Genomic DNA, 25,913 nt, shown 5'->3' with positions numbered 1-25,913 from the left:
GCCTACATGGTTGGGCTGCCGCGCGGTCTTTAGCCTCCTGGGATGAGGTCACAAAGCGGTCCATCGTCGCCGTTTACCCTGACACAGTGAGAGGGGAGTCCTGTCCCTTTCTGGGATGCTTTTTGATTCGGGTAGCCAGGGTTCTATTTGCTTATGAGCCGATGATAGGTGTAGGCAGCAGGAGCTCAGGAGAACGCGTCCTACTCCATGAGGTGCTAGGACATGAGCAGAGGTTTTTATTCTCCCCCTGGTCAGGTGGTAACACCTCTCCAATCACACTCCAGCTGACATAGCAGATAGATCATTTGTTAATTACTTACACCAGTTAACTGTTGCCTTTCCGGGCAGTATCTACAGCTGCAATTACACAATACTCAGTTTCTAGAACCTTCCTAGAGAGGTGATCAATCTCCCTAACAGCTCCTGACCTGAGGGGGGCGCTATTTGCAACTACCCCCTTGCCTATGCGTTGGCAGGGGTGTTGCATACAGGATAGGAGTAGTAGACCTGACTGGTGTCAAACGTTTGTGCTGGTTTGTGCAGCAGAATTTTCGTTTGTGCCGCTATCATTTTTAAGATATTAATAAAAGGCAACCAGGTTGCCAAAATCAAACAAAATGGGTGCCAATCAATTGTGCTGGTTTGTGCTGCTAAAATGTTTGTTTGTGCTGCTTTTGTTTTGAAGAAACAACAAGAAAATTATAAATTTTCATTTATAATACATTTATAGTTTTTCCAGAGGTCATCAGAATGTATTCCTTACAATGTACAATGTGTTTGCTGGCTCCCCTTGGTTTGACACCAGTTTTGTTTGATTCGGTTAATGTGGGGGGGGACTGCCTGACCTTTTGAACTTTACAAATTGCTTTATATCTTCAAAACAAAACTAGCACAAACAAAAATTTGAGCAGCACAAACCAGCACAAATGTAGCACAATTGATTGGCACCAGTTTTGTTTGATTTGGGAAAAGTGGTGGTGGTGGTGGTGGGAGGTTGACCTTTGATGACCTGGAGCCTGAGCCTCTGCTTCCCCTGCCCCCTCGGTAGCTACGCCTCTGATTTAGCAGCTCTGATTAACCTCAAAAGAACTGGCAGCTTATAAAATCAGGGGCACCGTTGGCTACTGCATTTACTACCTAGCGGTACTTTAGTGATATGCAAGAAATGAGGAGCCAGAAGTGGTAATAAAGTGCTTTAGACTTCTCCCTAGGGTCTCCGGCTGAGTCTGACAGTCAGAGACATGTTCCTGCACCAGTGATTAGCATGGGAGCATAAAAAACTGCACCGATGTCGAAAGACATCACCATAGACTCTAGTCTAACGTCTATTGACTTCTTAGGGTGATGCCACGCATGGAGTTTTGAATCCATTTTTGGTCCGTTTTTAAGCAGTCCATTGAAAAACGCATCCGTTTCTGACAGGTTTTACCAATTATCTTAATTAAAAATGGGTGCATTTTCAAAAATGCATGCGTTTTTAGACGGACTGCTTTAAAACGGACGGGTTAAAAACGCCATGTGTGGCATCACCCTCAAATGTGGATATATGGGAAGGTAAAAGAAGGTACATTGAAGTCTATAGGGAGCAGAAGATCTTACATTAGTTTCTGTTCTCCTGAAATGGAGATTGTTACAGTAACATGTTTGCCGTCATATTCACCCGTGTTCAAAGTTATCAAGCACTGTGCAATAGTTTGGGTGCTAGTAATTCTACCATGGTTTTCATCAATGTCGACCACCCTCCCAATACAGGACCCCAGAGAAGGGTACCCTATTGGTACGCTATTGGAGTCTATTTACTATGGGTACATAGTGGTCAGGCCCTAAAAATAATTTCTCTGGTGGGACCAAGGGCCCACAGTCAGACACTTGTTTTGCAATGGGCTCCTTCTGTGTGGTGATATTGTGAAACATGAAGGGGTAACCTTGTAGCCGACACAGAAGGGCACTGGCTGTGGTTAATAGAGACTTCGTGGCCACAACATACATATGTCAGCTTCTAACGGGTGCGCTAAAAATTAAAAAAAACTTTGTGTCATGCTTTCACTGATCTTGTGACTGGAACCGGCCGGGAGTGCAGTTCCTGCAGCGCACAGCAGATGGCAGTGAGGAGCCCGGCTCGCTAAGCTTGTTGCCACTGAAGGATGAGGCCGCGCCTGGTGAGGCGGGCCCCGCGCGAGCAGCTTCAGCTGTCACTGACCGCTCAATGACTAGTCCCTGAGCCAGTGCTGGTGCCAGTGAAAGCAGTGCGGGCGCCGGGCACACACGTCCTAGCAGCGGTAGGGCTGCTCTGCTTATTGTTGTGTGTGTAAGTGCGCTCCAGCCACAGCCATGGGTAATGGCATGAACAAGGTACAGTACACTGCATGGCTTCTGTCTACTTGTATCTTCCTGTTCACACTGCGCGTCCATGAGGAGAGGCGCTCACTCGTGTTATAATGGCATGCCCCACCCTGTGCATGGCTGTGATGTAAGAAGAGCAGCAGCCATACTGAGCTCAGGGAGCTGTAGTATATAGGCTGCCGCTGTGACGTCACTGGAAGTCGTGTGGGCTGTGTGTGACGTCAGCAGTATTTACATACGTGGTGGCAGGTGGAGGGCACGAGGTGTGTGCCCACATCAGGGCCATCTTTTTCAGATAGAGTCACAGGTCATCACTGGTGCTTCAGAAATATCAGTAAATTGCATAAAAGTATGTGTTATTGTTGGTAACAATAATAACCATCAGGTGACAAGCAATGCAATGTGGGGGTTGTCCGTTCTCTTCCCATTCTATAGCCACCAGAATCCGATATTGACAGCAGTGATTCCCTGGGTTACGTTCAAGATAGGTTTCCTTTAATTACAAACCTAAAAAAAACCTAACACTTAAAAAAATAAAGTCCTACTTACCTTCCGGTGCCCTCCGGTATCCAGCGCTGTTGTCGCACCGGTCCGGGCGCCATGTAAACAAACATGGCCGCTGGAGCAGCGCTGGACTCAGCTGAATCCAGCGCTGCTCCGGAGCGCTGGATACCGGAGGGCACCGGAAGGTAAGTAGGACTTTATTTTTTTAAGCAGCGCCCTCCCGGCCTCCCTGAGATTTTTTTTCAGAACTTGGACAACCCCTTTAAAAGTGGTAGTTCTAACGCACAAATACATGGCACCAGCTCAGGGTGAGCTGGTGCCGGAGCATATTTTCATTAACGCAAGAAACTTCTATTACAGCCCGTTTCGGCGCACCAGATTACAGCACGGCGCACCATGCACGCGACCGTGCGTGCGGCTGATTCGAAGTGCCAGAGAGCCGGTGACGTTATCAAGCTCTCAGGCACACTCGCGCCTGCACAACTTCGCACGGGGAAACAAATCTACCATTTGTTTTTATGCATTGTGAACCAAACATACCTTGAGAATGTTGTAGCTACACTGATGCAGAAACATATCTTGTTTAATGTTTTGCTCAAAAAACAATCATAAAATTCAGGATCTTGGGAAAGCTGGGTGCAGATGGTCTTCCTTGCATAAAAGAGGTGCTGCTTGAACTGTCCAGACAGGACTAATCCACCTGAGCTGCATGACACAGCAGCTTCGGCATAGTGCAACGATTGAATACTTCTGCCTGGCAGGGACATAACAGTGATTACATATTCTTGGCTTATGCTGGGCAGGACAAGGCTGAAGCAGTGTATAATTAGGGTGAGGAGAAACGCTTAGGAAGCCACAGGAGCGCCAGAGCCTCATTATCAGAATTTTATAATTGTTTTATTTTTAGCAGATTAAACAATTAAAATTATTAGGGCGTTGCCCATTCTCTACCAGTGTGGGCCTGACACTGTCAGTGGGTTTCAGATATTATTCTAGAAATAGCAGGATAAAATCGATAAGTTTTCTAGAGAAAAATGTAATTTATAAGTCTGCATAAAAATATGCGGGGAATTTATCAATGAAAACTGGGGTAGAAGCAGTGGAATAATAGCAAATCCTTGCACACTGCAATAATTTGTAGATTATTATGTTACTACCACACCTCCATGCCAGGGGGGCGTGGATAGAAACTGCCGCCGGTGTAGTGGGCGGGCACAGGGCATTCCTGCCCTGTGCCTGCCTACTTTTTAAGAACATGCCTAAGGCCGGTGCCACACGCACCGCTTTGTCTGCGTTTGAAAACGCAGACAAAGCCGCGCCTACCGGGGCGGCCCGCGGCCCGATCGCATCGGCGTTTCTATGGAAACGCCTGCGATGGGGAACGAGCCGCCGGTGTTTTGCGTTAATTTAATGCAAAACACCGTCGGCTTGTTCCCGATCGCAGGCGTTTCCATAGAAACGCCTATGCGATCGGGCCGCGGCGCGGCTTTGTCTGTGTTTGCGTTTTCAAACGCAGACAAAGCGCTACGTGTGTCATCGCCCTTAGTCTTTTGATGTATCTGTTGGGACGGAGGGTGGTGTGGCCTCTACAATGTGCCGGCATATGATAAATTCCCCCCTATATGTTTGAGGCATTAAGCAAGAAAGATGCTCAATTGGAGAATATCTCCTGATCTGGGTGGTACAATTGCTCTTGAGCACAAACAGTTGGTCACTCTGGCTCTCATTTTCAATAGATGGCTTATTCTCTGAATTTGTAGAGGTGTGCAGAGTTTTGTTTTTCTGTCTGAAAGCTTATGAATTCAACAGACTGAATAAGACCTGGTTTGTACCAGGGTACAATATCCTGATATATATATAGTGACAAATGGCTGCTGCTGTACTGTTATGTCATCAACAGGAATTCAAAGTTTTCTTGGACTTTTTTATTTTTCCATGTACAGAGCTGTGTTTGGGCTTGTTTTCTATGTAACAAATTACACTTCAAAATGGTGTAATTTAATATTCCATGCCGTGTACTGGGAAGCAGAAAAAAAATCCAAATGCAGTGAAATTGGTAAAAAAACGCATTTGTGCCGTAATTTAACCCTTAATACTATATACTACTGTATTGCAGTATATACCAATGTTACAATCATTTCTAATAGCCTGCCATCTGCTTGCTATTAGAGATCATTGCACATGGCAAGCCTGCGAGTCTCTATGAGACTGTAGGCTGCCATGCCAACCGATCACCGCCCTCCGTTGATGTTACAGGGGGTGGCGATCGGCCATCCAAGATGGCGGCTCCCATGTAAAGGTAAGTTAGGTGCCGCGGTTGTGTTCGACCGCGGCAGTAACAGGCGGGCATCAGCTGTGTTATACAGCCATCACCTGCTGTGTATGGAGAGAGCTCAGCTCGTGAGCTCTCTCCATACACCCTTCGCAGCACGAGGACAATATAGTTTGTCCTCGGTCGCAGAGGTGTTGATGACCAATCCTTTGGATAGGGTGCTGAGAAACAGGGGGTTAATGTGGAATGTAGTGAATTACCACTATTTCTTTCGCACTTTTACAATGAGAAAAAATAGCTATACAGATAGTACAAGTGTTTTAAGGGTTTTCTAGTTTTTGATACTGGGAAACGACCCCAAATGATCATCTGATAGGATAAGATGCAAAATTGGCAAACGCTCTGTACTGAATCAGACAAGCAAATCGTCCAGTTTGGACGTGTTTTCCCAATTGTCACTAAAATATAACTTTTAATAATTTCTAATTTAAAAAGTGAAAGTTGATAGTGTACAGCGGATAGAGGGTGAGGGTACAGTTCCAGCACACTCAGGTTAAAATTACAGTCAGATGAGTAGTTAGAGCCTTATTTTACTCAGTGTCAAGTAAGTCCTATGAGTGTTTTTTTCCTTTCGTGTGTTATTGATACTACAAGTTTGTATTTGACTTCTCACTATGATCTGATTAGTGAGAAGGACTCAGAGAGGAGAGGCCATTCACCCCTATCCCTGTTAGTAAACCTCCATAGGGTATGTATGGGGGTACATAAGTCCTCCCTATTTAGGGGCAGATTTCACCCATATACTGGGATCATACTCTCATAGTTCGTATAGTTCTGCCTCTCTTATCCCTATTTAGGAGTATTAGTGGATGTTTTATAGATTCTGTACTCCAATAAGTACTCTGTAGGTTTTACACTCGATAGAATTCAGCTATGCTAGTAATCCTCTTTTTTGGCTCCACAACTCTACTGCTGATCTAAAATCCTAACGGTATAGCCCCCCCGACATGTTTCACTGCATAGAGCAGCGTCCTCAGGGGTGCCGGGGCTATAATGCGGCACACCACGTGAATTCCCGTCCTTTATGACTTCCCATTCTGACGTAGTCAAGAAGGGCCCGTCTCTCCCATCCAATCAGAGGGCTAGGTTCCAATAGCCAATCGCGGCAGTGGGCTGTGTCTACTGTTATCCAATCCTCGTGAAGTCACCCTGTGACATCACCGATAGCGTCCCTTCCCTGCGCATGTCTGTTTTTCTTAGTACCTAGTATATTCGTTTCAGTGCGCCTGCGCAAAGGTACCACATCTAGGCCCCTGCGCATGTCTATTTTACTTAGACCCGATCTCGGTGAGTCCTCTGCGCATGCATGTCGACTTGGTGTTTCGTACTCTTAATTCTTTGTCTCCGCGCATGCGCGCTGACTTAGTATTTCGTGCGTTCAATTCCTGTTGTGCGTTCAATTCCTTCTCTTCGCGCATGTGCGCTGACTTCGTATTCAGTACGCTCGATTTCTTCTCTTCGCGCATGGTAAGGAACCTGTTTGAGGTTCGGCTGTTTTCCCATCTACTTAATAGGTGGGTCCGGGCAAGTAAGTGGATTCCAGTGGCTATGTATTTTTTATCAATACTAGGGGGGACGGAATTATTACAGTATCAAGCGATGGAGTTATCTCTCCATCTTAGTGGGGACGAAGTCGTACCTAATGATGGGATCTCTGTGACTACAGATACTAAGTCGTATCTGATGATGGGATCTCTGTGACTACAGAGATATAACAATACCAGGTGACGGGATATTTGTGACTCATTTTTAGTTTTGTCCATTTATGGTGTCTCAATTCTTTAATTGGCACCTTGACACAGTAAGTGGTGTGCTTCTTAAGCTGGATTATCCTTCATCCTACAATTCCTATTTATTATCATTTATAAATTCAAAACAAGATTCATTTACAGAAAAGCTGCATAATTAAATCCCTCGTTAAGGCCTTTAGGGCTCATCGTTCCTAATTTGTAAATCCATTTTGCCTCCAATTGGAGGAGGTCTCGATCGAGGTCACCCCCACTTGTACCCGTCTTCAGATGATCAATGCCCCAGAAGCGGCATGCACTTTACATCAGAAATACACCAGGAACACATCTGCTTTCTAGACCTGAACATCAGAATAGATGAACAGGGCTCCCTACAGACCTCAATATATAGGAAAGAGACCTCGACCAATAACCTGCTAAGCTGGAAAACCTGGCACCCAACCCCCCTTAGAAGAGGCATTCCTGTGGGGCAATACCTCCGGGCGAGGAGGAATTGCTCATCAGATCTGGAGTTCGAAAAGGAATGTGGAGAACTGTACGAACGATTTCGAACTAGAGGGTACCCCAAGAAGGCCCTACATAGAGCCTACCAGAGAGCAAAGGGGACAGCTCGTGAAACCCTACTGAAAAATGAAAGGAAGCAGGAACAACAGGGACCAATTAGATGCATAGGCACCTTTGATGGCTACTCACAGGAAGTAACAGACATCTTTCGGAAATACTGGCCACTTTTGAGGGCCGATAATGACATCCAATCCGTTCTAACAGAACACCCGTCAATAACATATAGAAGAGGAAAAAACCTAAAAGACCTCCTGGTACATAGCCACTATGCGGACAAACGTCTAACCTCACAAACGTGGTTGCCACCTCGAAACACTGGTTCGTTTCCCTGTGGGGATTGTTCCCTTTGTAAATATATGTCTAGAAAAAAAGAATTTTCTAATCCAGATAATACTCGAACCTATCAGATTAGACACTTTATTAATTGCAAAACAACAGGGGTGATATACGTGGCACAATGTAGGTGCCCAAAAATGTACATAGGAAAAACAATACAGGAGTTAAGAAAGAGAGTCTCCTCACATCTTAGTACAGTGAGAACAAAAAAAGACACAACCCTCTCAAAACATATGAAGATGACACACAATGGGGACCTTGAGCAGCTTCGCTTCTGGGGCATTGATCATCTGAAGACGGGTACAAGAGGGGGTGACCTCGATCGAGACCTCCTCCAATTGGAGGCAAAATGGATTTACAAATTAGGAACGATGAGCCCTAAAGGCCTTAACGAGGGATTTAATTATGCAGCTTTTCTGTAAATGAATCTTGTTTTGAATTTATAAATGATAATAAATAGGAATTGTAGGATGAAGGATAGTCCAGCTTAAGAAGCACACCACTTACTGTGTCAAGGTGCCAATTAAAGAATTGAGACACCATAAATGGACAAAACTAAAAATGAGTCACAAATATCCCGTCACCTGGTATTGTTATATCTCTGTAGTCACAGAGATCCCATCATCAGATACGACTTAGTATCTGTAGTCACAGAGATCCCATCATTAGGTACGACTTCGTCCCCACTAAGATGGAGAGATAACTCCATCGCTTGATACTGTAATAATTCCGTCCCCCCTAGTATTGATAAAAAATACATAGCCACTGGAATCCACTTACTTGCCCGGACCCACCTATTAAGTAGATGGGAAAACAGCCGAACCTCAAACAGGTTCCTTACCATGCGCGAAGAGAAGAAATCGAGCGTACTGAATACGAAGTCAGCGCACATGCGCGAAGAGAAGGAATTGAACGCACAACAGGAATTGAACGCACGAAATACTAAGTCAGCGCGCATGCGCGGAGACAAAGAATTAAGAGTACGAAACACCAAGTCGACACGCATGCGCAGAGGACTCACCGAGATCGGGTCTAAGTAAAATAGACATGCGCAGGGGCCTAGATGTGGTACCTTTGCGCAGGCGCACTGAAACGAATATACTAGGTACTAAGAAAAACAGACATGCGCAGGGAAGGGACGCTATCGGTGATGTCACAGGGTGACTTCACGAGGATTGGATAACAGTAGACACAGCCCACTGCCGCGATTGGCTATTGGAACCTAGCCCTCTGATTGGATGGGAGAGACGGGCCCTTCTTGACTACGTCAGATTGGGAAGTCATAAAGGACGGGAATTCACGTGGTGTGCCGCATTATAGCCCCGGCACCCCTGAGGACGCTGCTCTATGCAGTGAAACATGTCGGGGGGGCTATACCGTTAGGATTTTAGATCAGCAGTAGAGTTGTGGAGCCAAAAAAGAGGATTACTAGCATAGCTGAATTCTATCGAGTGTAAAACCTACAGAGTACTTATTGGAGTACAGAATCTATAAAACATCCACTAATACTCCTAAATAGGGATAAGAGAGGCAGAACTATACGAACTATGAGAGTATGATCCCAGTATATGGGTGAAATCTGCCCCTAAATAGGGAGGACTTATGTACCCCCATACATACCCTATGGAGGTTTACTAACAGGGATAGGGGTGAATGGCCTCTCCTCTCTGAGTCCTTCTCACTAATCAGATCATAGTGAGAAGTCAAATACAAACTTGTAGTATCAATAACACACGAAAGGAAAAAAACGCTCATAGAACTTACTTGACACTGAGTAAAATAAGGCTCTAACTACTCATCTGACTGTAATTTTAACCTGAGTGTGCTGGAACTGTACCCTCACCCTCTATCCGCTGTACACTATCAACTTTCACTTTTTAAATTAGAAATTATTAAAAGTTATATTTTAGTGACAATTGGGAACACACGTCCAAACTGGACGATTTGCTTGTCTTATACAAAAACGTACCCTATGAACCCAGTCACAAAGTGGTCACAACTTCTAAACTCTATTTTTTGTATAAATCTGTACTGAATCAGACATGGACACTTTCAGAAACTGTATATTGGCCACTGGGAGCTGAAGTATAGTTACCTATTTTGGTCACTGCCTGATGTATAAATCTGTCTTCTGTGTGTGCCTGTGCCACAGCTCCTGCTATCAGATGATCAGTTGTGTTGCTAGACCCCTCGGGATTTCATATTGATTATAAAAGTATAATTTTTAAAATACAAATGTATAGCAATTGCTACATTAACAGATGAGTCTGAAACAAGCTTAAAGGGAACTTGTAATCAGAAATTGACCAGTATGTTGTCAAGTAACTAAGCAGTTTCTAGAAGATGTTTCTCTCATGGCTTGGTGTGGTGTCATCATCCAGAAAATCAACTTTGAAGTGACATTTAAATTTGTTTTATGAAGTCAGGGAGGTAGAAAATTTAACACTGAAGTCAAGCTCTTCCTACCTTAGAACTCTCTTCACTGTAATTGACGGTCTTGCATCTAGTGACATCATTGATTAGATCTCCTTAAAGGGAACCTGTCACCAGGAGACCCATTTTTAGCACTCCCCCAGTCCCCACAGAGCATAGAACATACACTGTCAGTGTTTTTGTATAAAAAAAATAGGTTTTACAGAAAAGAAGATATGTTATATTGTACCTTTCATTAGCATCTGCTGTGTGACGAGGCAGTTGCCTTTTGGGAGGAGCTGGAAAGGAGCAGTTCCCCCCCACCCTTGGGGAACAGCTTCTCCATGTGACCTTTTCAAATGTATGAAAACACCCATCACTGGGCTTAGCGACGCCCCTTGCTCCTCTACAGCCAATCCCGAGTGTTGGGAGTTATTCATATATTTGAAAAGGTCACATGTTTCCCAAGGGTGGGGGGGGGGGGACTGCTCCTTTCCAGCCCCTCCTATTAGGCAACAGCCTAGTCACACAGCAGATGCTAATGAAAGATACAATATAACATATCTTTTTTTCTGTAAAACCTATTTTTTATACAAAAACACTTTGGCAGTGTATGTGCTATGCTCTGTGGGGACTGGGGGAGTGCTAAAAATGGGTCACCTGGTGACAGGTTCCCTTTAAGCCCAGTACATGATGTCAATCACATGAAAGGAGGTGTTCAGAGGCAGAGTGAGCTTGGCATCAGCGTTAGGCAGAGTGAGCTTGGCGTCAGCATCTCCACCTCCCTGACTAAATGCATCTCACTTCAAAGTAGATTTTTTTGGATGATGCCAACACACTGGGCCATGAAAATGAAAATTTATCTAGAAGTTGTTCAACTGCTTGGAAACATACTGGTAGTGGTTTATTAGGCAAATTTCTGATGACAGGTTCCCATTAAAACGTGTTTTAAATAACATTTTAAAGGGATTGTCCGACTGTTATAAAAATGTAGCAGGTGGACTGGGGAAGGCTTTTAAAAATAAATAAAAATAAAGCTGTACTCGCCTGCTTACACATGTCGGATCCTTACCCCTATTCGTTTAGACACGGAAGCTCCGTTCCGTCAACTTCCAGGCTGCCTGTCACACCACCACTCTCCAGTCCCATCACTTTAATACGTGCAGGAGCAGGTGGGTAAGCTGTATTTTTTAAAAAGCCCTCCCCAGCCTGCCTGCTACATTTTTATAATAGTCGGACAACCCCTTCTAATTGGATTTTACCCCAAATTTTTTTTTCTATTGTACATAAGTCTCCAGGATGATTTTTGTTTGTGTGACAGCATTGGAGAAAAGACACTGCACAGGATTGTATACAGTGCAGACCAAAAGTTTGGTCAAACCTTCATTGAAAGAGTTTTCTGTATTTTCATGAGTATAAAAATTGTAGATTAACACTGAAGACTTCAAAACTAAGAATCAAAGGGGTATCCACACGAAGATAAGTTTTTTAAATGTACTAAGGATGACAGAATAACACATTGGGGGGGATTTAACAATGTGTCTTGGGTTCTGCCAATTTCTAGCTGGAAAACGCTAGTCCTTTGCTGCACCAGATTTATCACAGTCATAATGAATTCTGGTACAGGATAAGAATGTTGGTTCCTGATTTAGAACTACTTTTAGTTGGTCTAAACTGCGGCAGAATTTTGAGCGCATGGACAATTTTTGATAAGCCACGCCCCTTTTGCCTGAGGCCACACACATTTTCCCGAAGGCCACACCCCTTATTCAGACAAGTGGGAAAGATGCCAAAAAATGGTCTAAAAGCCTTGATAACTGTGGTGCAAGGCATTTTAGACAGTGTTTTAGGCGCAAAACCACCAGAATTGTGGCACAAGTGCGTTAATACATCATACAGCATTTCACATATATAAGTCCAACCTATCAGTCCTGTTGTACACAATTTCAGTTGCCCCTAGACACGACCGTGTAACTTCTGACTTGGGGTCGGGGACGCCATTTTGGATTTTTTTGTGTGATGGCCGTGCACCTGAGATTTGGCTTTCTCTGCTCCCTGCATTGTAGCCCCTCCGCCATGCAATCCAGGACGGAGCTCACAGACACTCAATTTCTGCCAGCAAACACCACATTGTGAGGAGGAAAACTGCAAACTGCAGGCAGATAAGTTCTTTGCCTGGGGAGGGAGAACAGATATGTAGCAGAGCTGAAAGTGTGTAATGGGCATCTCATGGATCTCATAATCTCTGATCCGTCTCATCTCTCTTTCTATGGGTCAGATACTAGTACAATGTTCAGAAGCTAAATAAACCCTGTACTCTGTAATCTAACCACATTTTCAGCTCACAGAACTAGATGGATCATAATGTGTCTGCTTAGATAGTCCCCGCCCACACTCTGGAATTTTATACTGAGTGATAGGAGTTAAAACAGCAATAAAACTGAGTACAATTGTAAAGTAAGGGGTTAAAATGGTCTTTATTGTGTTAACATCACTAGGGGTTTGAGATTCGAGAAAACCCCTTTAACATGTGGAATTATATACTTAACAAAAAAGTGTGAAACAACTGAAAATATGTCTCATATTTTAGGTTCTTCAAAGTAGCCACCTTTTGCTTTAATTACTGCTTTGCACACTCTTGGCATTCTCTTGATGAGAATAGTTACCTGCAAAAGGTTTTCACATCACGGGTGCACCCTGTCAGGTTTAATAAATGGGATTTCTTGCTTTATAAATAGGGTTGGGACCGTCAATTGTGTTGTGCAGAAGTCAGGTGGATACCCAGCTGATAGTCCTACTGCAGTGATGGTGAACCTTTTAGAGACTGAGTGCCCAAACAACAACCAAAATCCACTTTTTTTCCGTGAAATGCCAACATGGTATTTTGCACAGTAACTTATTGCTCTCTGTTGTTCCACAACATTCAATCGTATCGCCCCCCTGAGGACAGTTGAAAGAAGGAGGGCAGATTCAGACTCTCGTTGTAGCTTCTCTACAGGGTCTCTCTGTACAGGAAGAATGGTGGGTCCAGTAAGATGACATCCAAAGATAATGCACTTCTTCCATCACCTTCTCACTTTTCCCATAGTTCCAAACAGCCAATAAAGTGTCGCTTTAAAATAGTGAGAGCAGCATCTCTTAAGTTGCCTGGGACTGCAGAAAGGACCAAATCCACAGGATCTGTTTGGCGAACTCTGTTCTGGGGCGATGGGCTGTGTGCCCACAGAAAGGGCTTTGAGTGCCACCTTCGGCACCAGTGCCATAGGTTCGCCACCACTGTCCTACTAATTAGACTGTTAGAAGGTCTGATGAGTCAAAATTTGAAGTGTTTGGTTCCAACCACCATATCTTTTAGCGGCGCAGAAAAGCTAAACAAATGGACTGTACTTGGTGTGATGGTGTGGGGGTGCTTTGCTGGTGACACTGTTGGGGATATACTGTTGAAGATTTACTGAACCAGCATGGTTACCACAGCATCTTGCAGCAGCATGCTATTCCCTCCGGTGTGGCTTTAGTTGGACCATCATTTATCTTTCAACAGGAAAATGACCACAAACACACCTCCAGGCTGTGTAAGTGCTACGCCGGATGACCTCAGCAGTCACCAGTAGTGACCTGATGTTAACTGCAACTCACTGCCTGCCCATGTATACAAATGATGCTGTCAGAAACGGATGACAGTCCGTGAAAATTCATCATAACTCGTATACCAGTTTTCCCTGGAATTTAAACTTTGGTTTTTTTCCCCGCAACGTCCCCCCAATGCCAAGTGGGTGGGGTGGGGCGGGGCGGGGCAGTTTCTTCATGCAGATTATAGTGCAATTCCACAACAGTAGGACGTAGTAGGAGTTCAAGATCACAGGCTGGATAATCTATCGGGCACAACATGTAGTGAATGAATTAACCAGCTCTTGATAAATTGCCCTCCCATGTGTCTGCTGTACATTCTTGCCTGCATAGCTCATATGATCTCGCATTATCATTCATGTGACAATGGGAAAAAAATGCCACAGTGGCTCTGATACATCTCCACCAATGAGTCCATCTGTCTATGGCACAATTCTGGAGTAAATTGCAACAGCAATAGCGTGCACCACATTTATTGAGGGATTTAGACCATTTTTAGGCACTTTTCTGAGCTGAGCTGCAAAGAAGAACCCACCAGTCTTTTTTCTGATTAATCATCCTGCATCAAACACCGTGATCAATTTGGAGCAGCAGGGAACTGTCTGCTTGTACTCTGCACTGGTCTAAGGACCGACACATTAATACATCTCACCCAATCTGTTCAGGATACTGTTGTAACTGTTACATAAACTACTCTGCACAGGTGCAATTCGACCATCTGAGTAATCCCGGTTGGAACATATTGACAAATTAGATTCCAAAGAATGAAGCCTTCTCCTCAAGGAGTAACATTAATTTATCAATCTTACAGCATAATTGCTACTGTAATTTGCCACAAATCTGTGGCGCACACACTTTTATGATGTGGGGGTATGGCCGATGAAAAGGGTGGTGACTAAATGCCAAAATGTCTGTGCCAACAATAATGGTAACATGCCAGAATTTTAGTGCAGCTTTCTTGTGTAAACTAAGCATACTAATGGGAGTTACAAATTATGACTAGAGTCTTCTACTACACCAGATTTATCATCCAGCATCAGACACAGTGATAAGCCTGGTGCAGAATAAGGCTACATTCACACGGACGTATGAAAACGGCTGTATCTGTACCGTGCCGTACTGTTTTTTTACGGGTTACATACGGCCACAATCATTTCAATGGACAATACGTCTGACCATTTATATTGCCTTTGTTCCATACCATACCGTACACTAGCCGTATAAAAATATAGAGCATGTCCTATTTTCTCCCGTATTTCAGTTCTGTATGCCCTAGAAGTCTATGGGGACGTATAAAATACGGGTTACATACGTGCTGCATACGGATGAAAAATGTCACGTATATACAGGCTCATACGGCCTGTAAATACGGGACTGGAGAAATCATACGTCCGTGTGAATGTAGCCTGACTGTGTAGTCTTACCTTACAACACTTTTGAAAAATTTGCCCCAGTGTTAGGGTGAAGACACACATGGCGTTTTTGGGCCGTTTTTGGGCCGTTTTTACTAAGTGCGTTTTCAGATCGTTAAAAACGCATGCGTTAAAAAACGTTTTTGTCAGTTTTTCCGAAATTGCGCAATGAAAAACGGACAAAAACGCATGCGTTTTCAAAAAACGCATGCGTTTTCAAAAAACGCATGCGTTTTTAACGATCTGAAAACGCACTTAGTAAAAACGGCCCAAAAACGCCATGTGTGTCTTCACCCTCAGGCTACATGCACACTGCCGTGTGCCCGTAGCACGGCGGGCACATGGCAGCGTGGGGAGAGAAGGCGAGCGCCGCTCACCCCCGCCCCTCTCCATAGCAATCTATGGCCGCGGCACCGTAATACGGGAAAAGATAGGACATGTCCTATCTTTTCCCAGGCTACGGAGCGGTACGGTGCCGCACGTGTGCTGCACCGTACCGCTCCCGTAGGGCGCGGTGAGCCCACAGAAGTGTATGGGGGACGTACATCGGCCGTATATACGTCGGCCGTATATACATCCCCCATACATGTGTGTGAATGCAGCCTTAGGCGGGCACGTGGCAGCGCACGGGGAGAGGAGGAGGAGGTGAGTGCTGCTCACCCCCGCGCCTCTCCATAGGAACATATGGCGCACGGCGCTCTATGCCGTGAAAAGATAGGACATGTCCTATTTTTTCATGGGGTACGGAGCCGCACGTGCCGTCTATGGGGGACGTATATACGTCGGCCGTACATACCTCCCCCATGCGGCAGTGTGAATGAGGCCTTATGGTGTTGTAAGGATGTTGCATCTTTAACCAATTGTCTTTGACTAGTTCATAAAATGAAGAGCAGCGTTGGTAAATGGGATGCAGCAGCTTGCCATTGATAAATTGGTCTAGTTGTGTCTTATTTGAGGTATTTGCATCTAGTGCGGAATGTTGTTATTACACTCCGTTGTAGCACCATGTGCTGCTTTGGCTTTTGTTGAAATACAATACACTGCATGCCAGGCCAGTCAGTGGCATGATGTAATCTGAGCTATCTAACAGCTGAAGTACTAACTGTAAATTGTCTGCGCCTATGTAAAGTGAACTAGCTGGTGAGAACTCAGATGGTGCAGACATATAAAGTCAGGAGAAAAAGAAAGTACATCCTTTCAATTGTATAGCTTCACATATAACGACTTTTTACTATTGTCTTAACCCCTTTGGCTTAACCCATCAGATCGCTTGTTCAAGCCTTTACACTACAATACACTTGTATTGCAGTGTATAGTTTGAGTAACTGAGCATGCTGGGCATTCTCGGTTACTTAGAGCCGGGTCCTGCCAGGAAGGCAGAACCCGGGGTGAAGGATCACCGGCAGCCTCGGGTTACTCGCCGGAACCCGGGGCTGCAGCAGGAGGGATCGGATCCCACGGTAAGCACACCGGGCGGTCCGATCCACATGGGACACGCTTCCAAGCCGCAGTCCCAAAATCTTCTTCTGACGCGCCGCCATAGAAAGGTGTCGCGTCAGAGGAAGTACCCTTAATGACCGCCGTAGAATCCCGATACGGTTAAATGGAAGGGCCCAGTGAGTAGGAGGACGGGGCCTCCACAATCTTGCCTGCTCCAAATACTACCGCAGAATACTGCTGCTCCCTATGTAGTAAAGTAAAGTCTTTACTAGTGCTTCAAGTCTCGGAGCCAAGCAAAAGGAAGGGGCGTTGTTAAGCAGGTGATGGGGGGCCTTTAACCAGTGCTGCTGCTGCTGTAGAAGGTGTGCAGCTGTGCAAGAATTTGTGATTAAAATAGTGAATATGCAACCTCCACGCCGTGTTGGCGTAGACTGGCAGAGGGTGTTCTGGCCCCCTGCCTGTGTCCTTTTGGAAAACTATGCCAGGTCGGAGCAGACATAGTTTTGCCCGGCAGCCATGACGCCCGCCAGATACATCAAGAGACCTAAGCCTCTTCATTCATATAAAAGATCTCCCCCCTGGTGTTTGTTCCCAGTTGCCAACATATTAGTGGAAATGCATCTACCATCCGACCAGGCCCATTTCAAAACACAATTCAAATGCTGCTGGTGAACGCATCCTCAAGAACCTGAGGCGTGTATTGTGATGTGCTCTAGCATATGAGGCATGCATCATGAGGCTCTGTAGTCAATTGTCGTAATTTTATTAAGTCAGTTTAGTAAATTGTAAATAAATAGTATGCATTTGGGAAAATATTAATTTGTGCTTGGAAATAGTGTCTCCTCCATCAGATTCTCCTTTATATATGACCTCTAGTCTCCCTATTAAAGGAAACCTACCACCACGGATCTACCTATTAAGGTAGATTCTGGATCTGATGTATGTAAGCATAGCCCTGTTTAGAGCTAATCTTTTACTCCACTATATCTTTTATTATCTTTAATCGGGGAATATGCATATTTTCTACTGGGGCGTAGAGTAGCCGGAGCTGAGGCTACACGGCGCAGCTACTCCACGCCTACCAGATAGCTTCAGCACACAGCTACGAGGAGCTGTGCGCACTTGTCCCCGAAACCGGAGTTCTGCGCATGCGCAGAATGCAGGCTGGTGGCTGCACAATCTCTGCTCCAAAGCCTGAGCTACTGGGCATGCTCCGGTTTCGCAGACAATGTGCGTGCAGGTCCGCGTAGCTGCGCGCTGAAGCTATCGGGTAGGAAGATAAAAGTACCCTCTGCTTTGGCTACTCCACGCCCCAGTAGCCTCTTTAGAAAATGTGCATATTCTCTGATTAAAGATAATAAAAGATATAGTGGAGTAAAGATTTAGCCATAAAAAGGGCTATCCTTACATACATTAGATGCACCTACCACCGGCTCTACCTTAATAGGTCGTAGGTTTCCTTCAAGGTTTGAAAACAGCCTCTCTACTGTAACTTGGGTTGGTTGCACAGTGGTAACCACACGGGCAACATTTCTCACAATGTCGGGTTATAAAGGAGTTGTATCGGTCAGCTTTGATAAATGGTTGAACTCTTCTGTTTTTGTGAAAAAAAGTGAAAAAATGTTGCTTACCTATGGCACCTTACCTGTTCGCCATGGGATTGAAATCTTTATCTCTGCAGCAACGCTTTTAGTGCAACTTGTGTATTCATTCTTTAGTCTGTATGTTTTCTACCCATTTGTTACAATGTACCAGTGGCACATTTATCCTACCATTTTACTGATCATTTATTACATTTAGACAACCTGGGGTTAAAGTACCTTAGGGGATCTGAAAAATAGTAAAAAAAGAAAAAGTAAAAAAAATTTTAATTAACCTCCTCTTTTTAGAAGTGATATTAAAATAAACAAACCTAAACGTGTTAGCTATCGCGGCGTACCAAAATGCCACTTTTCTGCCATTTTTTGCAACATACAAAATAATTAAATGTAAAAAAAATTCTCAAAAGGCCATACGGAACTCAAAATGGTAGCAATAAAAACGGCATCTCATCTCACTAAAAAGTTATTATCACCATAAGATGGCAAAATGAAGATTTTATTTTTTTTTAATGTATTAAAACCTATATAAAGATAGTATCCCTGTGATTGTACCCCCACAAAGAATAAAGGAGAACTGTCATTTGGGGTGCAAGGCAACAAGAAAATGGCACAAATGCATTTTTTTCACCAGTTTCACTGCATTTGGAATTTTTTTTCCCACTTCTGAGTACACAGAGGGAAATAATATCACTGAGAAGTACAATTTGTTATCCAGAAAATAAGCCCTCATATAGCTCTTAAATTAAAGAGAAAAAAGAAAAATAACAGTTATAGATTTTTTAATGTGGGGACTGAAAAATGAAAAGCTAAATCGAAAAAACGCCTCAGTGGGAAGGGATTATGGCTGTCTTCTAGGTGTGTAGAGACTTATAGCAATTGACCTTCAAGGTGGCCTTAATTGGCTAAATCTCCATAGGGCCGCGGTCACACATTCCGCCGGCGTTGCAGACAGAGGGGCAGATCTCGGCTCAATCGCATATGGGTTTCCAGGCCCGCTCTCTGTACACAACGCTAACGGAATGTTTGACTGCGGCCTAATTAGAATTCTTCCTGACCTGTAGCAAAAGTAGAGTTTTAATGTGCTAATGGAAAGCTGCTTTGATTTAAAGGAAATGGAACAAGAAATTAAGGAACGCTTCAAGCAACAAAAATTGAAAAGCGATCGTAGCCAATGCATTAAACATTTTAAGATCTGCAGAGGCCTAGTGTTTGTAGTTTATCCTCAATCCAGCTAAGTATGAATTTTATCAATCTTTGTGTCGGCAGAATGGCAATACCCACAGCAGTCAGTGGGAAAACAAATTCCCTTGCAGGACCTTTTGACTTGTAGGGTTAAGGATGGGTTATGGGTGACATTGAAAAAAGAAAAAAGAAGGTCTCGTGGTAGACAGCATCTTTGCTTACTTTTGTGTTGCTTGATGCACCTGTTAAACTTAGTAGATCCTTTTTTTCTATTTGCCACCATGTCAGAGTTATCAGATGACCAAAGAAAAAAAACAGAAATTATGAACCCGTTTGCAAAAGCTTGCAATCGCTTAAATCACTCTAGCCATGCTATCCTGGGCTAGAGGAGAGATTTTTCTTTGGGATGTGTGCCAACGCTCAGGTTTTCAGATGCAGTTTTTGGGCCGTTTTTAAGCAGTCTGTCAAAAAACGCATGGGTTTTTTTTGACAGACTGCTTAAAAACAGACCAAAAACGTGTTCAAAATGCCACGTGTGCCATCACCTTTAGGCCGGCGCACGTGGCGTTTGAACCTGTTTTTGGGCCATTTTTAAGCAGTCCGTTTAGCCACATAGATGAAGCCGCATTATGGTGGCGAAACGGCCGTAGGGTTTAGTAGGGAAAGTTCTACTAATTATAATGAGGGATAGATAGCAACTCTGTAATACGAGTAACCAGTGTCAGGAGCCTTTGACAGTGGCTACAAACCCCTGCTAACATGGGGAAAAGATTGAAGCGCTACAGCACCTTATAGTATAAGTTGGAGAAAGCGCTCTTCTGTCACCACGCGACACACGCATGGTAACTTTCTGCTGGCGTATAACTCGCCAGTGTGGGACAACAAGTGAAGCGCAATAGCGTCTCACAGTGCAGATATAATCTGTGAGCGCACATTTGTGACTACCTGACACATTAACTAAGCTTGAGAGCTCCGCGGCATGCGATCACACTAGACCGCTGAGACCCATGCAAGCAAAGTGAATAGAATTACAATAATAAAGAATTAAAAGAGATCCTAATAAATGGTGATCAGACAGTGCTATAAGTAACAAAATCTACATATATGCCTGTGACATCTAATGGAAACATCACATATATGCCTGTGACGTCTAATGGAAACATCACATATATGCCTGTGACGTCTAATGGAAACATCACATATATGCCTGTGACGTCTAATGGAAACATCACATATATGCCTGTGACATCTAATGGAAACATCACATATATGCCTGTGACATCTAATTGAAAGATCTCACATCGCACTCCGCTAAATGTTAATTGACTCAGTGCGTATGTGAATGAACAGACACACCGAGTACAACGATATGCAACATTGTTTCCTTAATGATGTGTGTACAGATAATTGATCTAGCATAGCACAGCACAAAGATAACTAAGGTTACTTATTACATGAAGTTGCTATCAAAAAGAATGGTGGAATAAGAATTCAACCAACCCTCTTATGAATCCCTCAATTCAGGGGATCACATGCAAATTAAATTATAGGGGTCTATACTTGCATGTAGGGGAAGAATATCCCTAAAACTTTCCCTATCAGTTTTTTGATTTTAATAAATTTCACTTAATTTAATAAAGAGTATTATCTTTTTTAGAAAAATAAAGAATAAAAGTGAATTTTTACTGCCACTTTTCCCTTCTTTTCCCATTCTCCTCGGCTTATACTCGAGTCAATAGGTTTTCCCAGTTTTTGGTGGTAGAATTAGGGGTCTCGGCTTATACTCGGGTCGGCTTATACTCGAGTATATACGGTATATCTTGTGAAATCTGAAAATGGACAGTGCTTTGTCCATTTCCTCAAGACAAAGAAGTAGAAGAGGTAACGGAACAAGATGTACTTTTTTTTGATAATAGCGGTCCTTGTATATAATGACATCCTGTAGTTAATCACATGCACTCTGGCACATTTCGGAGGATTCCTCCCTTGTATGTTGATCTTGTTGTGAAGATATTAAGTTGTTGCTAAGGGTAGAGGAAGGGTGTCCTGCTTTGGTGGATACCCATTTATTTATAACCTGCTTTATCAGGGATAGAAGGAAACATTCAACATTTTTTGTAGTAGAGTTTTCTTTTTCAGTGGCTTAAACTTTAGTGTAAAGGTAATAATAATTATGCATTTGGTGCTTCCTGGGGAGCAATGGAATAAAATGGTTAGTCTATCACCTATTTTTAAATTTAAAAAGTTATGCAGTTTTCACCCTACAATATAAAATAAAAACAATAATTTAGGTTCAAACGGTGAAGCAAACACTAGAAGCATGAAAATTCTTCTATGTTTTATTGCTTCAGAAAAATGTTACAGTAGTATGAGTGCGCTTGTCTCTTGTGTCTAAGTCCCCACTAGTGGATGAGCACCCGTCCTGGGTCTTTAACAAGTAAGGATCATCACATATGTGAGAAAATGTATTTTCTTAAATGGGAACAAGCTGAGTTGTGAAAATGAGCTAAAGGGGGGCTCTACGAAAAACACAAGGCATATTTTTGTGTAAAAAAAGAAACCTGTTACAATCCAATTGAACTGTAGTTTTAACTGCAACGTGTGAACGCACCCTAGGGCATGTTCACATCTCCGCTAGATCTTTGTTTCCTTTGGTTATTTTGAGCAAATACCATGTGTGGTTGAACACACAGAACAGGTGCAAGGCTTTCCAGTGACTACACAGGGATAAGCTATAATGTGGTAGTTGGTTCAAAATAAGAGCAGGTTCACACTGCTGTTGTCAGTCCACAGACTGACAACATTGCTGGAGTGTGGAATCTTTACATCATAGTGATAAATAATGTATGTAGTCCCTGTTTCTTTAATAAGAAGTGTCACTTTTATCCAGTACCTGTCAAAGCAAAGTGATTACAACCCTTAACTGTGGTTTATATATACCGTATTCTCCGGACTATAAGGCGCACTTAAAAGCCTTGGATTTCCTTGGAAATCCAAAGTGCGCCTTATAGTCCGGTGTGCCCTATGTATGGCGCTGGGCAGCGGACCATACTTACATAGGTCCCCGCTACCGGAGACAGCAGATCTCCAGCGGGAACTGCAGACCACGCGGCACGAACAACTTCTGCCGTGTGGTCTGCAGTTCCCGCTGGAGATCTGCTGTCTCCGGTAGCGGGGACCTATGTAAGTATGGTCCGCTGCCCTCCTCCACCTCCCCCTCACCTTCCCCGCGTCGCCGCGTCTCTTCTCCGCGTCGCGTCCCGTCGGGTCTCGTCTCCGCTCCGCCCCCGGACCTCCGCCATGCCCCCGACCCTGCGCCTTATAGTCCGATGTGCCTTATATATGGAATTATTACATATATAAGGCGCATCGGACTAATGCGCCTTATATTCCGGTGCGCCTTATACGGTACTTACAAATTCCTTTTTGCATTTTTATCTAAATGTTCCTTTCTATTCTTTTATTTTTCAGAAGTGCAATATTCTCAACTACTACTGTAATCTTTGTGCTGAAACAGCCCCACATGGTTTATACTGGGGTTTACGAAAAATAAAATTAGTACTTGTCTTCAAATGACCCCCACAGGTCCATTTCTTGCGTCCTGTGCGCCGGCAGCAATGAGTCTGTGCTCTTTGGCGGCACACATACTATGGCGCAATAGTCTGTTCGCAGCGCTCTCCCATGGACTTGTTGCTGCCAACATGCAGGACCTGCAGGATGCATCGGAAAGACGAGTATTAAGTTAACTTTTTTTTTCATCTGCTTGGCATACAGTGGCATGGGCTGGCTGGCTATATGCTGGGGGAATGGGCTGGCTGGCTACATGCTGGGAGGCTGGCTAGCTATATACTGGGGCAAAGACTTGCAGGCTTTATATTGGTTGGAGGCTGTGACCATGCATTTCCCACCCTAATCTTGTACTCAAGTCAATTAGTTACCTTGGCATATGTACGTGTATATACATTACTTTAGTATTTGATACATTAGAATTGTATATTGAAAAATTACTTTTGATAACGCTTTATTAAAAAATTATTGAGTTTCCAAATGGCCAAAAAAGTGGAGTTTCGGTCATTTCAATCAAATAAGAAAATCATTGTGTATTAAAAAAAAAGTTTGAAATCCAACAAATAATATATTCATTGTAGTATCAACCATTAAAATAAATGCTTGCTTGTCTATTTTTTTTGTGTGTGCAACAGTGTAATTTTTATTTGGTGTACTGCATTTATTTATGAATGAATTACTGACTAAAATTTCTTTCCTACAGATTCTTCCTGGGTTATTCATTGGTAATTTCAAAGGTATGTTCACAATATATTTGCAGTCACCTGTTGCATTGAGCAGGTTTGGAATATTTTTATGATTCTTCACTTATTAAATGTGTCAGTGTATACCCACACATAGAGAAAACTGCACCCTTACATCTTATAGAGTTAGGCTACATGCACACAATGTATGCTACAGTACGACGGGCATACATCGGCACTGCGAAGAGGAGCCCCTCTCCATAGGCATATACAGCGCACGGCGCCGTATCACGTAGAAAGATAGGACATGTCCTATCTTTCTACGTGATACGGAGCGGTACGGTGCCATAGAAGTGTATGGGGGACGTATATTGGCTATACATCGGCCAAATATAAGTCCCCCATACATGTGTGTGAATGTAGCCTAATAGAGATGTTGGCCAGTTTACCTAATTTTTCTGTTATGTAAGTGTGCGGTGCAGAATATTAGGTCATTTACCGATATCCATCTATTACAAATGCTGCACCGCTTCATTTATATGTAGATTGAAGCATTCTGTCTTTTACCTCAAAAGCCAGACATTCCCGACCATACAATGGCTGCAGATGTTGGGTCATGTGATCCTAACTGTCCATGACCAATCGCACTGCCTGGACCTTGATGTTATTATATTCATGAATACTATATTAAGGGCCTGGCAGAGCGATTGTTTATAGACAGACAGAGATCTGCAGCCATTTAATGGTAAGGAGTGTTTGGTTAATGAGATAAAACACAGGAGGCTTAATTTTACATATCAATAAAACAAAAAATACATACAAAGAAGTGATCTAAAACACAACTTTTACTGAAGTCTCAAGATACATATAAAATACGATACAAAAAAACTGCTTCCAAGTAGAATCCTTTGTGCATGAACCCCATCTAGGAGAAAAATAGACATTTGCAGAACATGAGCTGGGTGGCCTTAATGTTCAAAGTGTACAGATAACAAAACTGAAGAACTAGTACATGGCTCACCTTTCAGGCTCAGCAGCATATGTCACTAAACACACTATCCGTATTCATCGAACGCGATGCGTGTTTATTAGTGTTGTCCCAGGCGAGATACGTCAAACTGCTCGTCCAGGAAAAAAGGGGGGCACATCGTGTCCGTATAAAGTGAAAAGGATAGGTGAGTGTAAACAGGGTAAGATGGGACTTGTGGATGTCAAGAATGGGGTCAATATGACAATGTCACTCTCCCTGATACAACCTAAGTCCAACTTCTCTGATACCCTGAAAACCTAACCTCGGAGTCGTGGTCCTAGTTGGCCACAACCCCGACAGGAACCTATCCCTGCCTGGATAGCCCTATCAAAAAGCCTACACAACCGGAGTGGTCCCAGTAGAAAAAAAAATAGGCGTCTAGTAGCAGGTTATGGACAATTTTTCGTCCTATAGACACTAATACACATCGTAGGGGTCAAGGCAACCAAATCCGGACAGGACCTGTTTCACCCTTCCTGGGCTCATCAGGGGAAAATGTGGTGCGCCAAAAGAGTCCCTAGTCATGAAACCAGTTAATGGCTGATATTGGTACCACATGTCAAAAACAAGCATTTCAGTGAAAACAAACAGAGTGACATGTTAAAGGTACCGACTCAATGTATAGTTTTTGGAAAAATATCAAATATCTTTATTTAAATTCATACTACAGACAAGTTAAAAACATTTAAAAGCACCAACATGTGAAAATTCATGTCCTATGTAATCGGTCAAATATGTGCAAAATGATGCAAGGATTACAATAGCAGCCACGTAGATATGTGCAAAAAATAAGCAGTGGTTGCTGTAAAACCCTCTCCCCTGTTATGCCCACACGATGCAATCAATTTCCTAGTATAATATAAAGCATAAATAAATACAATCAAAGCTCTATATACTGTGAAATGGTTAAATAAATGAAAAGATATCACCGTTTTACTGCAACCACTGCTTATTTTTTGCACGTATCTATGTGGCTGCTATTGTAATCCTTGCATCATTTTGCACATATTTGAATGATTACATAGGACATGAATTTGCACGTTGGTGCTTTTAAATGTTTTTAACTTGTCTGTAGTATGAATTTAAATAAAGATATTTGATATTTTTCCAAAAACTATATATGGAGTCGGTA

General features: G+C 43.3%; 1 protein-coding gene across 1 annotated transcript in view; it reads left to right on the top strand.

Moving 5' to 3' along the window:
* The first annotated feature begins 2,091 nt into the window (after positions 1-2,091).
* The window catches only part of DUSP22 (dual specificity phosphatase 22), a 62,237-nt gene continuing 38,415 nt past the window's right edge, over positions 2,092-25,913 (top strand). The window contains exons 1-2 of the mRNA XM_072152499.1: positions 2,092-2,352; positions 23,772-23,805. Of these exons, the coding sequence (XP_072008600.1) occupies positions 2,332-2,352; positions 23,772-23,805 (55 nt within the window). The 5' untranslated portion in view covers positions 2,092-2,331. The remainder of the gene's footprint in view (positions 2,353-23,771; positions 23,806-25,913) is intronic.

Source organism: Engystomops pustulosus, chromosome 5, assembly GCF_040894005.1.
Source record: "Engystomops pustulosus chromosome 5, aEngPut4.maternal, whole genome shotgun sequence".
Taxonomy (NCBI): domain Eukaryota; kingdom Metazoa; phylum Chordata; class Amphibia; order Anura; family Leptodactylidae; genus Engystomops; species Engystomops pustulosus.
This window is presented reverse-complemented; position numbering and strand designations above follow the sequence as displayed.